The 18,976-nt window shown below is 32.9% G+C and overlaps 1 protein-coding gene across 1 annotated transcript; it reads left to right on the forward strand.

Annotated features, from left to right (window-relative positions):
* Positions 1-3,230: 3,230 nt before the first annotated feature.
* LOC134229839 (ficolin-1-A-like) lies at positions 3,231-16,581 on the forward strand. The gene is made up of 6 exons (XM_062711629.1): positions 3,231-3,240; positions 5,242-5,421; positions 8,457-8,587; positions 14,922-15,018; positions 15,281-15,445; positions 16,322-16,581. Exons 1-6 carry the CDS (start codon positions 3,231-3,233, stop codon positions 16,561-16,563), a joined length of 825 nt encoding a protein of 274 aa, XP_062567613.1. The 3' UTR covers positions 16,564-16,581.
* The last annotated feature ends 2,395 nt before the right edge of the window (positions 16,582-18,976 follow it).

Below are 18,976 nucleotides of genomic sequence, written 5' to 3' on the forward strand. Positions count from 1 at the left end.
CTTGCATTAAATATTTTCAAATTTGGAAACTAAAACTCATTCACGTACGTGTACATCATCTGAAGTTAATTTACTGTATTGAAGCATGACAGAAGAAATTACTTTGCAGAAACAAATGTATATATGGGTATTTTCAAATGTCAAAAGTCTATGTAAAAGTTGAATAATGTTTTGTACACGAAAGCCTGAACTATCATATCTTATGTATAATAAATAACAAAGATGAACCAGTGGCCATGGAATGTTAAATATTTCCTCAGGTATTACAGCACTATATTGTTTTAAATAAAGATTAGTAGCTAAATAACCTGACCTGAAAACTCAAGTAACTTTTTCTGTCATTGACATATTGCATCTTGTCTGTCATTCGACTGTCCGTCCGTCTGTATTTTTTATAATATCATATTTCTTGTCAAGTACTACTGGATACAAAGGATTTTCCTCTTCTATCCCCCTGTTCATAGATATATACGACAAGGTGCGAAGTAATTATGATCAATGGTGCCTCCTTCAAATTTAGTCGCATGCTAGGCGCAGTGTTTGAAGCTTCCGCTCTAGAGTCGCGAAGTTAGGAGTTGATCTTTACGTTGCGGGTTTGAGTCCCATTGTGGGACGTGGAGACCGATCCTTCGGATGAGACCGTATAAACCGAGGTCCCATGTCGCAGTAGGTGTTTACACGAAAAAGATCCTTCCCTCCTCAATGATCTTTTGTGCCAAGTATAAGACAAAATTTGAAGCTCTCCACTGGCAAGTGGTGGCGCCTCAATATGAGTGAAAAATTCTGGAGAGGGACGTTTAACAATAAATATTTCCATTTCCAATTGTTTTCCCTATGATAAACACTACAAAAGTGAATCTTGTTTATTTCGCCGTGATTCCTGTGGCATGTAAATTTCTCTGTAGATTGAAATACTACTGAAAGGTCAAATGTCAAACTTGCATGTATATGATTGGCGTATAAATATATTGAAAAAACGATGTTTTGTTTAATTGTTTACTTAAGTAATTAGATTTGATGAATCTATTTACAAACAAAATAAATAATGAACTATCTTCGGATCAAAAGCAAGTCACTTGTGCAACGCTGTCCATTATCAACGAGGCCTCGCGAGACCGAGAACTTCACTTCCGTAAACATGTAAACAGCCCATCTGAAGCACATGGAGAAATCAGCATTGCCACGTAGATCACCCGATACAAACATCGTCCCTCAGTCATTACCATCCAACTTCTTATGCAATTCAATGTCCTCTGTTATTTTAACACACACAATTCTGTTGCCTTACCATGCTGACCAAATTCTGTTTCATCAACTGCAAAATTGCATTCAATATGGCGGCGGATCTAGGTCACATATATAATTCAATTTAGCAAGATTGCTTTGATCGTAATATAATTTTGTTTTGTTTATTTTATACATGTTGATTTTGACTGCAGTATAATTTAATAATCATTAAGATTGTTTCGTGTTTGTGGACTATTTTTTTATAAAATTTTTAATAAAAACTTTATAAAATTTGACGTCACATGTCGGCCAATGGAAAATAACATGGAATGTATTGCGTATTTCCAATCTACTAAATATTGGACGATTACAAAAACAAATAAAAATGAAAATATAAGGAATCACTGTCTAGTTTTGAGAGTTTGCCAGGGACATCAACAATAGTGGGAAACTTTTGATAATTTTAGCATAACGGGCTTCGCCCGTTATGCAAATTATCCCATGTTTCTCACTATTGTTGATGCCATGGCATACTCTCAAAACTAGACAGTGATTCCTTCAAAGACCAAAAAACCTTCAAATTTTTTACATTTGTAACCACAGAGTTAGAGGTTTTGGGGAAGAGAAGAGGGTCTATTTATTATATAGAGGTAGTGGATCATATCTGTGTTTACATGAAACTCTTATTCTCTGTTCCAAGGTATGTAGCAGATAAACCAAATACATGTATATACTTATGAAAAGCAATGAGTGTCTCTTCCAATAGTGTTCATACCTCGGCGCCTTGGTCATAGTTCCGTTAGGGGAGCCCCATTGATAATATTGTACACCTGCAATTTTTAAAATAAATTTCTCTCCCTCTGTGCTTAATTATGACCAAGTGTTTCTCTAGCAAAATTATGCAATTTGTATCCCAAGGTAAGAGGTTCAGTAGGGACGGGCTCTATTGAGTAAAAAGTAAAAATGTTGAAAAAAAAACTTTATTAAGAAAAAAACTTCTTTGGTGCTAGTTATCTAAGGAATGGATTAAATAGCCATCCGATTACTGTTACAGTATAACCTGGGAGGGGGTAGTGCACGTGTTCGCTTTACAAAGCATGGATTGGTTTATTAAAAGCGTAAACTTGATTTACCAGTATTACTTGACTTAATATTTAATTTATTCCTAATAATTCAATTTTTAATAATTAACTTTATAGAAAACAAGACAATTTCTTCCTTAAAAGGACTTCAATCATTCACCTATAAAACGTTACATTCATTACAAAGAATGAATGAATCTTTGTACAATAAATAATCAGTAAAAAAGGTCCGTGCAAGAGAGGAGTAGGGGACCTATCGACTAATATTCAACAGAACTAATTGTTTTGTTTGGTATATATGAAGATGGGAACAAATCGGGAAGAGTACAGGCAAATTAATAATATCAACTTATTCTTTAATTTTTATTTTGTACTTTTCAGATTAGGTTGTTAGGGTACGTTTTTCGAAGCAACGACCTTAACAATGGAATTATTAATAATTCTATTGATTTGTTTCATACATTAAATGGTGTTCTTTAAATCATTTGACGGTAACTGTATCATATACAATACATTTTGCTTCTTGTTTATGAATCATTTAAATCATGGAATCGATCTAATGATAAACCCCGCGCCAAATGTCTCAATACTGAGTAGTTTGGATATTCTAGTGGAAAATTCTAAAATGATTTTTTTAAAGAATTACTTGTTCGTGGTCATTTTGTACACTCTTGCTAATGCATCGCTAAAAAACGGTTACGATAATCTAAAGTGGGGTAAACGACTTATTGGGAAACTACTCACAACCATAGCACGGGTCAGTGTTCTTGATTGTGTAGAGGAATGCCTTACCCGCCCAGGATGTTGGTCATTCAACTATAAGCGGGCAGCTATATTTTGTGAACTGAACTACGATAGTGACAAAAGTTTAAATTTAAATCTCACAGACCAGGAGGGGTGGATATTTAGTCGAAGGGAAACATGGCCTTTGGTGAGTGTCCAAATAATGTTTCTGAACAAAATGAAAACAATTTTATCGGATTGGAAAAAAAAACTTGAATGTCACGTAATCTTGTTTGGATTAAGCATCAAGAATAAATAACACATAATTCAAATACATATGCGATATTTGTTAAGTTTAACAGCATAATGTTTGGTCAGGCCAAATAACTGAAGGAAAGTGCGAAAATGCAACTTTACAGCTCACTACATTTTCATATAGTTTAAGGAATGTTTGAGGTTTTCTTACATCAAAGTTTCTTGGGACATTTTCAAGAATGTATTTTTAACATATTTCACAATTAAAATTTCTAAATTAAATGTGCATTGACAGAAATATTTATAAACATCATTTTAGCTCTTCTGTGTAGGAGATTAAAAAAATGTCTCTGGTATGTATCTTTACTAAGAGGCAATCGGAAAACCAATCTTTCCCTTTATCTTATAATTTTGCGCTTTCATTTTGAATTTTTCAGGAGTTTTACTTCAAACACACATATTTAAATAAACATAAATTCTAAAGAAATTTCATATATTTGTTTTTGATTTTTTAATAGGAACTAACTGGACCTTGTCAAAATTCAAATTGTGAAGTGAATGAAAAGTGTAAAAGAGGATCGTTCAATTCCTATAAATGTGAAGTGGCTCGTATGTATTCCTTTAATATTAAAGATAAATGACTTTTTAGAAAACAAAATTTATCACTGAGTCAAATGATGTCTGCGATTTTCACACTAATTGTAAGCCTTTTTTACACTGAATTGACGATCGATTTTCCCGATATGTCCCTATCATGACACGGAGCACACAGCAGGTATGACTCATTGCCAGGGGATGCACACTCCTTCATGGCACCTGAACCCTCCTCTGATGTTATGGAGGTCGGTCTGTGTTTGAATTTATTGCCACTTTGTTTGGAAGTGAAGTGAAAGTTTCGTTATTTTGAAAGAAAAGTTGTTATGTTATACGAGTAATGCTATTAATAACTATTTATTAAAGTATTAAAGGATTTCAAATAATGGTTGTCAATGCACAGCAATGTTTTGAGTTTTAGAAATAGGTTTGCCAGTGAAATTAAAATGATTGCCAGGCTATGATGATTGAATGGTTGTATTTTGTTTAACGCAATGTCGGCAATATTTCAGCCATATTTTGGCGGAATGAAATATGATGTTAAAAATTCACCTTGATAAAAAATCTTTACTACTCATATGTAAAACAAAGTCAGTAAGCGACAACAATAGGCCAAAAATCAATTAGATTAGATACTTTAAAAAATGTAACATAAGGCAATAATGCAGAGCTGCAAATTTTCTAGCAGTTTCATGTTGAGCAATAAATATGTACATGACTCTTAACAATGGAACGAATTAAATGAGTCTCGGACACAGATTTATACCTTATTAAAGGGATTCTAGGATAGTATGTCTGATTATCGGATAAAAGAGGCGTTTGGAGAACCAACAGAAATGACTAAAAACCAAAGCTTCAGGATCTGAGCGTCAAATGTCGCAACCGCTGATTAACAATGCAAGCAGTTAGGCTTATGATAGGGATTGGGAAATCTTTAAAAAAATAATTTTGTGTTCTTTTGGAGGCCCTTATATTTTAGATGTACTTGAGATTTAGGATCTAAAAGACATTTAAATTCAAATGATTTTGTTAGAGTCACGATTCCTCACGGATTTACAAACACCACGATTTTTATTTTGATGTCATCAATGTTTCGTCGACAGCTGTTTTTTATTCGTAAACCTAATAGAAAACAAGATTTTAAAAGATATTTTATTATTTTTTATGAATTCCAAAAAATAGAATTAGTGTTTTTTTTTTTTTTAATTCTTAACATAACAGGTTTAGAGAAACAAAAAGATGTTAAAAATATTTCGTTTTTCTGGGTCAACCTTCGTACTTGAGTTCTTTTTAAACATTTTTAGTCTACGCGCTAACATACTTACATACATGATATAGTTAAATATATTTCTTATTTCAGACTGCCATCCTCTACAGTTACGTCTTGCACACAACATCAAACCATTTGAATCTGAAAAATCTGTTGATTTCGGCAGCAGCCACGTGATTAAATGTGTTGAAGGTTATAACAAAACAGGAGACGATGTCGTTAAATGTATGAGGAACGGTTTATGGAGTGAAGTCAACATTTATTGCCACAGTTAGTATCAAACTTATCAAAATACAATATATATAATACTTTGTTTGATAACATATTACTTCACCATATTTTTTAATTCTTATCATGCTTATTTCAATAAAAAAAAATAAAATCAAGGATTCTTGACACTTTAGACAACTGAATTCTCAACAAAAATTGAGCTGAGTATCGTTAATTCTTACAGTATTCTTTTGTTTGAATGGTTAGAAATTACTCTGTTCATATCAAACGGAGATACAGCAAATCACTAGAAACTCTCTAATCGAATTTAAAATCTGAATTGAAAACAATCATTTTTTAGTTTATTTATCCTATGTAAACAAAACCATGATACATGCGTTGTTTGTATAATAACGTATGGGAGCTCTTAAGTATTTGTAAACCAAAAAAAGTGGAAAATAGTATTTGAAAAATTTTAGCTGAAACCTTGTCTATGTCCCTTTGAAACTTACCTGTGTAGATATTATGAATATTCCCTTATCTATCAAAAAGTCACTCAAGATTTGTTTTTTTTTAACATGGATTATACACCCTATTTCAGTAGTACTTTTGTTTTATTCAAAATCCCCACACGCCCATGATCGGTCGTTTATCCGAGAAATCATGGACTTCGATGTTTGTTTTCTTTATAAGTAAATTATATTATAATTTATGTTTAAAATTTACTGTAAATCAATTCCAATACATAAAAGGAATAAATGATAATAATCAGAAAACATTCTGTTTACTTAGAATAAACGTAGTTTGAAAAAAAATTATAGTGTTGTGCATGAAGATTTGGGTTAATAAACATGGGGATGAAGGAGTTGCCTATCCCGTTATATTATAGTTTATAGGTCCCACAAAATATTGTTTTTTGTACAAGAATATAAAATAAACGCTGTTGAAAAGACAAAAGATATTGATTAGTATTTACATCAGAGAAAGGAATATTACTGCAGTCTTTCTGAAAATACTAAATAATTCAGTAAGTACTGGCTTTTTGTTCTTTATAAAAGACAAATGCGTAGCATTCATTCCTTTCAAGCATTGTTCTAATTGAAAACACATCAGCTATATATTCTATCCAACAGGTTTAAGTAATATTTTGAATCGATGCAATATATGGCGTACTTCATTTTATTGACATCAAATTCGAGAACCATTTTCTGTTGATTGTACAGTATTTGCTGTTTTCGAAATGTCATTAACAATCGGTAAAACCTATGCAATGAAATCCGATTTTATAAAAATAATCCTCGAAGAAACTTTATTCTAGTTCTATTTTTTTCTTGCATTTTTTTTTTCAATATTTGCTTCCATTTATGTGTCTTGCGGAAAAAAAACTACTAACGTCAGACTTGTCTTGCATATATATTGTGTTTTAAGAAATTTTCTCAATTTTGATGTAAACTTCATGTCCATTTTAGTAAATTCATCGTAAATTGTTGTAAAATCCTAAATGTTGCCTCATCTGGCAAAATTTTAGGAACGAGTTAAGTTCGAATTTAGAAAAAAGTTTAAATTTTAAGCAGAAAATGCAAACCATTTAAGATTTTTTCTAGTTTAATTTAGATGAATTAAACATTAACAGCTGTGTTTTTTAATGCTCATGCGTTAGTTCTAATTATTTAATTATTTTATACATTCCATTCAAAATCTGTTAATATTTGATTATCTTAAAAGAGAAAATTGATGATAAATAATTGTGCGAGAGGTACTGATATATTTTATGTTTATAGTTAGAAGTGTTTATATAAATTTCCAATTCAACATGTAACTATGTAAATATATAGTGTTTAGTAGTTAAACTATACTCTCTCTCTCTCTCTTGTAAACTGTGACATATTTAACTGTTTTTTTTTATATTTCATCACATGCTTTAAGTTAGAATTAAATCAGACAGACATGTAAACCATTTAAGATTTTTTCTAGTTTAATTTAGATGAATTAAACATTAACAGCTGTGTTTTTTAATGCTCATGCGTTAGTTCTCCATACATTCCATTCAAAATCTGTTAATATTTCTTATCTTAAAAGAGAAAATAATGATAATTGTGCGAGAGGTACTGATATATTTTATGTTTATAGTTAGAACTAGTTTGTAAACTGTGACATATGCTAACTGTTTTTTTTTATATTTCATCACATGCTTTAAGTTAGAATTAAATCAGACAGACATGTTTTTTTTTTATTTTGATATAATTATGCATTCACAATTACATATTAAAAAATTCAGGAAACAAGAAAAATGGTGGTGTAGTGTAGTTTGATGGCTTGGTTTGCTTACTTTCCATTTTTAAATCATAGATTCACTATGTCAATTAGTAAAACAATGGATGTTAGCAAATATTTTATTAACACGTACAGTCTGTAACAATCTCTGAAATACATCTTTCTCACTGACCGCTTGGATCGACAAGTATTGCACATTTTTTGGGTTGCTTAATCATTGGACGGACCTGAGGAAATGTTGAATGTTTCTTTCGACTTTGCATTTAAAAGTGTCATCGTATATATGTAGTTCATCAGAGACAGATAAAAAATAAGTAGGTTAAGTAGACGATTGAACCAATTAATTCATTAAAGGAATGTTTCAGGAAATGCCATGGTTTTATCATGGAATTTAAATTTATTAAAAGAGATACATGTGCAATGTACAGTGTATGCCTCTCTGATGCCCAAAATATAACGATCTGATATAGATCCTTTATAATTTCATATATTCAGAAAAATCAAATACACTCATATAATCCCAGGAAAACTCTGATTATTCCTCAAGAAAATATCACTACCCCAACTCTACAACATTTTACAACAAACAAACGACAATGACTTATGAATCGGTAATTTTTCTGCAGACTTTTATCTTATATAAATGCATTGTATTTTATTGTTCCCGTGTAAAATTCTCATATGATCAAATCTTTCAAAACAAAAACTCTCGACAATAAAACTTAATGTATACAGTTATCGGGTTTCCAACTGATATATAAATCGATCACCCAAAACAGACATTAATTTCCTTAACTCTTTTTTTCTAAATTTTGACGTAGAAAATCAAACAGACTGCCAAGATGTATTACAGGAGGGTTACACTAAGAGCAAGGTTTACACGATCTATCCGCAAGGAGGGGGTCAACTGGAGGTCTTCTGTGACCAACACACAGATGGTGGTGGTTGGACGGTCTGTTAACTTTATATTTCTATATTTGATTTGGTTCATGGCTAGTATAAGACTTTTTCATATTTTAAGGGTCGTAAGTTTTATCTCATTTAAGCTATAGGTTCAACTGAGCTTTTCTGTCCAATATCTGTTTGACTGTCTTTTGACTGTAATACAGTGTACATGTAGCTACTGTCGTCGTTGTTTGCAACGTATATATTTGTATACCTTTCCATTTTTATAGTCTTCCGAAATACTACAAACTTTGCTCTTTTTGATGTAGAAAGATAAATAAGGACATAATCACAAAACTGCAGAGCCATAAAAACTATTTTATATTCTGTACAATCATCCGAAGGTAATGCAGATTCAACTTTGTATAAGTCACAAACTTCTGTTGTTATAAAGTAGAGTCAAAAAAAAGAAAAACTTTTAGGAAAAGCTAGGTTCAGTTTATGCATAAAATGGCCCTGTACGTATATCAATAAATTAACTATCATTCTCTTTCCATGTCACATATCAAAATAAAGTAGAGACTTAGTGTTTGCATTTCCTATAATAAAATTTCTTTTAGAGAATACAGATATTGGAGAACAGGCTATGAGAAAATGCAATATAATGTTCTTGAAATTTGCAGAAAACATGCGTATTTGACTACCTTCAGCAAACAATTGAAATATGAGCATAGCCGACGATAAAAAAAAAATAAAACATGTTTTTTGATCTTCAGAAACAGATCTTTCATTATGTGTTTGATTATTTTGGATCAGAGGTTGTGCACTATATCAAATATTGAAAAAAAAGACTTCAATTTTAGGATATTTTCAAAGACATTTACAATATATGAAGAAAATTACGCATTTTATGACGTCATGATTACGTAATGATTAAAAGAGACGTGATCAACAACACTCAAAATGATAAATACTGCATTTGCAACCTTAATGAGCCAAAGTGGTTGTTGTTCTTTATATTTCAGAAACAACAAGGCCATTATAATTAATAACATTACAATTTGCAAACATATTCGTGTAGTTCCAGAGTTGGACATAAATATCTACTGATTCTGTTGGTAAAGATTATTATTCCTTTTTTTTCTTCTGCTTCCTAGATCGCAACTTTGAGGCCTCATACCTCACTCATTTCTTAACGGATTACGCTCAAATGTTCAGAGGTTATAGACGTTTAGTAACTCTATCAGAATGCTGACGAAAATTTCAAAAAGTCACTTCCGGTTTTGAGTTATTGCCCTTTAAACGAAAATTTATAGGCTATCGTTTCCAGACAAAGGCTCAGAGACAGCTAAAGCTGGAGCAGAAATTCTACTGATTTTAGATAATAGAAGGATTGAAGTTGTGCACATCGGTTTTGTTTTCCGATTTCTCTATTCAAAATGGCGCTATATAGGGGTCAAAAGTTAGAACGCTTAAAAAAACTAAAAATTACTAATATCTTGCTTTTTATTTTCTAAACTAAAAATATTTTGTTAAAATATATAGACATGATTTGTGCAGAATTAGAAGATCTTTCAAATGATATGTCGGAAAAAGGGCTGATCCCTAAATTAAGGTATCCAGAGGGACCAAAAGTTTTTTTTTTTTCCAAATATCTCAAAAAGTATTGAGAATTTGTTACACATCAAAGAAGCAAAGTTGTTGAAAATGTCAAGCATAATCTAATGGAGTCGTCAAAATACGTCCAGCGTCATCACTTCCGGCCAAACCGGAAGTATTTCGGAAACGCATATTTTTGCCGTTTTTGACAAGTTTTTGGATAAGATATGTCTCTGGGAGCTTTAAAATTTATTTTCCGTGCGTCGTAGTCACTTCCGGTCAAACCGGAAGTAGCAAAAAATGGCTTATTTTTGTATTAGTTAAAATAGCTTAAGAGGATTCAAAGCATTTTTGGGCGTTATTTCTCATTTTTGTTAAAAATGAAAGCTACTTCCGGTCAAACAGGACGGAAGACCTACTCACGAGCTTTGCTCTAGTTGTTTAAAATATTTTTGTTCTTTAAAATGAAAAATATAGCATTAAGAGAGATAAGTAGAAGATTTTTCAAAGAATAGAAACATACAATTCTAGATTTGGTAAGGTTTTGATACGTGTATGTCCTCGAATATCTTAATTTTGTTTCATTGTACCATAGATAGGATTGATTCTTTTTATTAAAAGTGTAGGTTTTCAAAAATTCCAGTAAACTCCGCCCATCTTGTTGGGACAAAATAAAACTTTGTAGAACCACATCTAAGAAAACTCGGATACCCTCCCCCAACACAAACACAAAAATATGTGCTAAAATAAAGTATATATTGTATTCTCTGTATATGTAAATGAGAAAATTTCTTTAATGTATCAAATTATTTTAAGTCGAATTTGTTTAAATAAAAAAAAAATTTACGTTTGAAATATAATATTAACACAAAAAAAATCTTGTTTGATGGAAATCAAGTACATTTTTTTAAAAACAAATGCAAGTCAATATTAATTCACACTACATCTATTGTGCTCAAATTAAAAAAAAAGTGAAATATTGTACAAGTTACACAAATTATTTAATTATCACATATAATTACATTCAAGAATTGTCATTATGACCACCTGTACCTGCACATAACCAACAAAAATTATAATATTCAAAAAGTAGGGAATACTGTAGTTTATTATCTAAATGTTCACATATACAAAGCCAAACGAAAGCATGTTGTATGGTTTCTTAATGAAGAATCATTTTCCAAAAAAATTCCTCACCCAAACACACGAATCACAGAGAGCACAAAATCAGCACGAGTCAAGACAAGGATGAAGAAAAACTATAAGGAAAAAGACAAAGCAGTCAAGAAAAGTGCAAGACAGGATGAAAAGAGATGGATGGCCGAAAAAGCTGAACGAACACAGTAACCAGCCAAGAATGGGAGGCAGAAGGAACTTAACAGCACAGTGAATCAGCTGACAAGAAAAAGTAATAAACAAACAGCAGCGGTGAAGAACAAAGATGGAGAGCTGCTGAAAAACAAAGAAGCGAGGCTTGCCAGATGGAGGGAATATTTTGAGGAAGTACTCAACAGAGACACTCTAGAGTCACCACCACAAAATGAACATGATGAGGGAGAAGAGCTAGATATCTCAGTATATCCATCTACCACGCAGGAAATAAGCACTGCACTGAAGACACTTCAGAATGGGAAGGCCCCTGGAGCAGATCAAATAACTGCAGAAATTTTAAAGGCAGACCTTGATAAGATCAGTCAGGAATTGAAGCACACCTCTGACAAGATTTTGAAGGAGGAATAGGTGCCCAAAGAATGGACCAGCGGCCTAATATGTAAAATTCCCAAGAGGGGCAACTTACAGGAGTTTAGCAACTAGAGGGGAGTCACATTGCCGGCCTTAGCCAGCAAAACACTCAGCAGGATCATCACTAACAGAGTGCAGGCTGGAGTTGACTACAAACTGAGGAAAGAGCAATCAGGGTTCAGGAAAGGGAGAGGGACTGTCAATCAGATCTTAATCCTTAGGAACATCTTAGAGCAAGTCTACGAGTGGAATGCTACACTATACATCCATTTTGTGGACTTTGAGAAAGCTTTTGACTCAGTGCACAAGGACAGCCTTTGGGTCATCATGAAGAAACATGGAGCCTTTGGTTCATCATGAAGAAATATGGAATACTCAGAAATCGGGTTATGATGGTCAAAGCCCTATACGACAATTTTCAGTGCCGTGTGATTGATAACAGCGGAACCACAGACCCTTTTCCTGTGATGACTGGTGTCAAACAAGGATGCTGCATGTCAGGCTTCTCGTTCCTCTGGCGATAAACTGGCTGATGCAACATACTGTCAGAGGAAAGAGAACAGGAATAAGATGGGACTTCACCACTATGCTTGAAGACCTCGACTTTGCAGACGACATTGCCCTATTGCCATCAGCAATGGACCATCTTCAGTCTAAGAATTCAAAAGTGGAAGAAAACTCCACAAAGTTGGGTTGAAGCTGTATGCCAAGAAGTGCAGTGTTGAAGATAAATAGCAAGAGTGAAAGCAGCCTGACAGCAGGAAACAGTGCAGCCGACGAGGTGGACAGCTTCACATACCTTGGTGCCAATGTACCAAGGATGGAGGGGAAACTGCTGACATCAGGAAGAGGATAGCACTGGCCGGTGCATCCCAGCTTGTCTGGCCAACTGAAACCCGCTACTGACTGTTTCACAATGTTGGTTGGTTTGCTTCGTTACCCCGTGTTGTTGGCGACCCTATTTCTTGATATTTTGTCCTTTTCTGACTGTATGTACACAGGAATCTTTTGACAAATGTTTCCGTTATGTTTTTCTGCTACATGTATTTGTTTCCTTCCTGACCTCATAATATGATTGTATTCTTCTTGTAAATTGAATATTCCCTACTTTTTTCAAATAGTCTATATTGGGTATCTACTATGTATTTAGCACTGCTGGTACGTTTTTCACACAAAGAAAAGATATTCAGTCTCTCTTTTTACTATGTTGTTTGATTTATGAAAATTATATATTTTTATGGCATCGAAATTGTGTGTGATAAATATACAAGGTGTTTTGAAGGTGGACTGAGGCAATAAAATTTGTACTATGAAATATCTGGGTATATGCTTCCAAGTTTTATCAGGAACATAAAAGAATAAAAGTTAAGAAATGTTTTAAGAAATATTCAAAATTTAAGCTTGATACATTTGTAATTTGCCAAGTTATTATGAAATAAAAACGACATCATATGATCACTGTTGCTGTTTAGTTTCATTACGTCCAACAGCGTCATTATTTTTCTTTGTCCACTCCCTCTATCGCATTCACTCATCATGATGTGTTTTTTTAGAGCTGGATAAGGATTTAACCTGTGTTGTTTATATGACTTTACAGTGTTATAATCAGCTGCTTTTAATATAAATAATATTGAAAATGGATCTATACACAGGAAAAGATCCTTTCCTGTTTATTCAAGCAAGTTTAGCTTGATGGAGTTCAATATCTAACACTCATGATAAACATTTTTTTAAGTAATTGACTTTTCGCATCTGGAGTACAAATTGACTTAAGTGTGCATATCTCATTTATTAACACCTCTTTTGGCATTTAACAACAAGTACACTGGATGCGTTGTTTTTCCTTGCGGCCATTTCAAACGTTCCCTACCTCTATACCAGTTTTTGTTTTCAAGGGAAAAACGTTATAGAATGTTTGAAATGAAATTACCCCCCCCCCCCCCGTTTTAACGTCATTAACAATTTGCACATTTTACTGAACTATTGTGTCTTATCACATACTTGCATCTTCCCTAGCCAAGGGTTTTCGGTCCGCACCGCTCCCCATAAACCCTTGGCCGTATGCACTGTAAAACGCCGGTCAATTTTCATTGGAGAGTTGTAGACGACCGTGGACCAATGAAAAAACTGTTTACAATTTACGGCTTTGAACTTTTGAGAAATTTTTGATGAAATTCTAACGCATAGTGTAAACCCGTTTCGTTCCTATGAACACGCCACGTCTGTCTTTTAAAACATATATCGTTTTATGTTGAAAAGCATGTAATTTTTGTATTCCAAATGTTGTTTCAATGGAGATCGCCATATTGTGTATGATTTTCTACCGAAACATACATAAAAGCTATCATTTCATTGGCTGTTGGCTGTTTGCTTTCAACCAGAATTATCGTTCTTTCTGACAAATTTACAGATGGCGCTATGTGTGACCGGCATATCAGCGTTTACAGTGCATATCGACCAAGGGTTAATGGGGAGCAATGCGGACCGAAAACCCTTGGTAAGCGAAGATGCATGCTTGAAATAATCCGACTTAACTCAATATGAGTTAAGTCCCGTTATGGAGACAAATAGAGATATAAAGACCAGGAAAGATAACTCTCACTTAAATGCACTGACTTCATTTAGCCACATCCATTACGCAAGTGCATTTGCTCTTCCTTTCCATCATCCGTCATCCATTGAATCTCATTATTGATTGTATTGATGATTGATTTGTCCATTTTATCAGTAAAGCCATGACAAAAACTGCCAAATATTCTTAATATATTTTGTCGACATAACGGGATTTTAACGACGAATGCTCAAATCAATACAGTTTTCTCAGTTATACTCGGGTAAAAAAAATCGTTTTCCATGTTCCGCTGTCTGGACAAACCACTGCTCACAAAACTATTTTTAAAAAAAATTAAACTTATGATTTGTGGTTTATTCAATATATAGAAAAAATATGCTATTTTTCTCCTATTCGTTGATGTACCTTAAACAGTTTTAATTTTATGGCGCTAAACCACGAACTTTTTGATAACCTATCGTACACATATTAATCTGCAATATTAAAGGTAATACAGCGACGGATGGATGGGACGATTGACTTTTTCCGGAATTGGGAGGACTACAAGGACGGTTTTGGTAACAAGTCAGGGGAATATTGGCTGGGTATGTAATTAGTGCTTTTTTAATTAAAAGTGTCTCTACAGTAAAGGTAACATTTTTTCTTTTAAATGAATGAGAATGAATAAACTTTTCGCTTTTAAGTACTAATTAAGGAGAAGAAATTATGAATAATCATATTTTCCCTTCAAAATAAAGCCCTCATTTCTAGCTTCTTGCACAAATTGTAAAAATGATTTGCCTTAACTTAAAAAAGTAAAACCTTTCATAATTAAAAATTCATTTTGAAAATGCACCCCTTTTTCAGGAAACCACAATATTCATAAAGTTGTTAACCAAGGATATTATGAACTGCGGATAGAGATGTCTGATTTTAATAATGAAAAAAAATATGCTCTGTACAGAAGATTTTCCATCGGTGATGAAGCCCATGGATATAATCTTCATGTTGGAGACTACGAAGGGACTGCAGGTAAAATGGAAAGCGTTTCCGAATTAATACTTTATGGGTGATTTTTAAAGTTGAAAATTGACAAAATTACTGCACTTCAACTTTTATATTTCATGTTTAAAATATTAAGCACTGTAATCGCATGAAAAAATAAAATTACAGATGTGTAAGAGACGATAAGTGGAAAACTGAGTAATATACAGATGCAATTGTTTAACAATATAAACTACACATGCTATAAATTCTTCAAAAAAAAAGTCATAAAAACAGAAGTCATCTAGGGATTATTATTAGATATAAAAATGGCTTTCAGATAGTTTTCTTTTTTAACTTGTTGTTTAACGCCCTTCTCGAGAATTTTCATTCATATAGAGACACCACCCTTTGCATTTGGAGAGCTACACATGTTGTTCTATACTCGGCACTCAGGACCAGTGAGCAGTGAAGGATCTTTTTCGTGCCAGTGGGACCGCGGTTTTTACAGTCTTATTTAAAGGAACTGTTTTCGCGTCCCAGACTGCGATTCGAACTCAATATTAAAGGAAGAACTCTTTACTCTGTTCTCTAAAGCAGGAGCTCTTTCCACTGCGCCAAGCAAAAGACTCTCCTAGTGGTTGCTGAGAAGATTTTTAAATTACTCATTTCCGTGCTTTGCCTTTGAATGTTTTGTGCAATTGTTGATGAAATTATCTCTATAAAGGTAGTTGAGAATGAGTAATGTGAACAAAAAGGCAAAGACAAGTGGAGAAATTGAGATAAGATTATTCAATTAAACTTCCAGCTCAGAAAGCCTAAGTGTTGAGAAATCTATGAAAAAAAAAAACTTGACATTTTGTTCCTTTACTACATCTATATTTTATATATAAAGTACAACATTATCGTTGAAAAATTTCATAGGTGACTCGTTGATGAATCATCATAATGGAGCACGATTCTACACAAAGGACCATGACACGTCAGGTCACTGTGCGCAAACATTTAAAGGTGGTTGGTGGTATAACCATTGCCATTATTCCAATCTGAACGGGATGTACCTAAGAGGAAACCACGTGTCATACGCTGACGGGATCAACTGGAGGACTTGGCATGGATATCACTACTCACTGAAGACCACAGAAATGAAAATAAAACGACTTTAAAATAAAACAGTTCTATTTTAATTTTTAAAAAGAATGTTAAGTAATGAGATTTACAATTTATCAACAGAAATGTATATTTTTTTTTCACAGTCAAACGGTCTATTAAAGAAATTTTAATGACTGGAAAATGTTTTTTTTTTACTGTTTTTTCGCAAATAAAATTTAGAAGTACACACACTGTTTACTACACAGAGCTGAAAACTGTTTCAAAATTATTTCTGCCAAGAAAATGGAATTGGGGTTGTATTCATTACTAAGGAACAACCAAATAAAAGATGATTGATTGATTGTATATTGTTTAACGTCCCTCTTGAGAATTTTTCACTCATATGGAGACGTCACCGTATGCCGGTGAAGGGTTTCAAATTTAGACCTATACTCGGCACTCAGGGCCTTGAGCAGTGAGGGTTCTTTAACGTGCCAGCGCCTACCGTGACACGGGACCTACGTTTTTAAGGTCATATCCGAAAGACCAGTGATTTTCACTTCTGATGCCGAGCGCTTGGCGAAGGATCAGTCACTACCTATTTTTACGTCTAAGGTTTGACGCGGCGCCGGGAACGAGAATCGAACCGGGACCTCCCGATCACGAAGCGAACGCTCTACCACTAGGCTACCGTGAAAGGTACCAAATAAAAGATAAATATGGTCTAAATGTATTTAAAGGCGAGCAATTTTGTAAATCGAACTGTACAGTTTGCAAATGGAGTAAGAAATTCAAAACTCAAGAATAGAGTTAAACTTTTCTAGTCGTTAAAGTTTTGGAGACTGCTTTTGACATTATGATATCTGATTTAAAAAATTACATTGCTAATTCACTAAACAGTTGATTGCCATAACAGTATATAGAGTTTTGACTAAGTAAATGAAACTGAAAAATATATCAATGAGATTAATACCTAGTTTGGTTTTAAGGTGCCTACGAAATAACCGTACAGTTAAATATGTCCGAAGGCTCTTATTACAGTGGATAATTAAGCTAAATTGAAGAAGATTGTAGTGAAAAATTGGTGATGAATAACAATACATTTTACTTTTTATACTCCATAGGAAAGATCAATCATAAATTGTAAATTAGATATGGTCTTATTTTTGCAAAGAGAAACAAAGGCTTTAAACATATTTTAAGAGGTTTCTTTTTACTAAGTTTACGCAAACTTCCAAAGGAACGACCATAAATGTAACTTTTATCCAGGCAAGACAGGTTTATCAGGTTTCCTGTAATTTTCTAACTGATATGCTACTTCAAAAAGCATACTAGATAAATGAAAGTTTTGAGAATTTAAGGTTTACAAAGAATAGCCTTTCCTACATGTAGCATTCGCTAGATCTAAATTATTGTTAGATTTTTTTTTTTTTGAAAACGCCATAAAATTACTAATGCAGAGTTCAAAATTTTCGGAATGTCAGGGAGTAAACTATCAATTACTGTCTTTTAAGTACTGGATCCCTTATGATAAGTATGTATTGGTGATGTAGTCATGAGTACACATAGTAAGTTATAAAACATTTTAGTAAATTATTCATTTATATTTTGTTTTTTCTGTTTTTCGTAATATATTTAAAAATAAAGGATGATTCCATATATTCTGACTAATATGTTTTATATTTTGATAGTTTTAGAGAAAAAAATCTTCTGGAGACATTTTGGTAACTTAAATTTCTACGGTGGCATATAATTGCAATCCACATAACTTTTTGTCAACATCACATATCATGTCAAATGAAGATAACTATCAAGTCATGATAACTTTCTTGTTTGTTGACAAACATCGACTTTATATATTGTCTAGTCAAGATTCGCATTTGTTGCAATTATAGCTAAATTTATATGATGAGATAACTTATCTTGCTTCACGAATAAAATAGATATAGCAAAAATGCAATTGTTTGTCTTGACTGGTCAAAATATAAAGTCGATGTTTGTCAACAAAGAAGAAAGTTATCATGACTTTACGAAATTGTTATCTTGGCCTGGCATGCATTGTTAAAAGAAAGTTATGTGGAAGGCACAAATATGCCACCATACATCCCAGCTGTAAAATTATAACATTTGAACTACAATTCTTTAATTTCTCGTCATAATTTCAGAATTCTCCCCCACTTCATCAACGTTTAACTACTGGTAAATTCAAACAAAATATAAAATAAAAACATCGTTTAAAGTTATCATTTTGCAATTGCAAGTTCTCAGCAAAAAGAACTACATGTATAACTAGATGAGATCTCGTTGCGAGCAACGAGTGGGTCTTCCGTAGGAATCTTGATGAGAAGAGATGAGAATTTGATTGAGATTTTTTTACAATGATAATATTGTCAAGAAAAACGAATTTGCTGCCATTATGTTAAAAAAAAGTTCATAAAAATCCATGGAATCGTTATTGATATAGCCATGTAGAATAAAAAACGTCAA

The sequence above is a fragment of the Saccostrea cucullata genome, unplaced genomic scaffold (genome assembly GCF_032062105.1).
Source record: "Saccostrea cucullata isolate Sc308-1 unplaced genomic scaffold, CSIRO_AGI_Scuc_v1 ctg444, whole genome shotgun sequence".
Classification (NCBI taxonomy): Eukaryota; Metazoa; Mollusca; class Bivalvia; order Ostreida; family Ostreidae; genus Saccostrea; species Saccostrea cuccullata.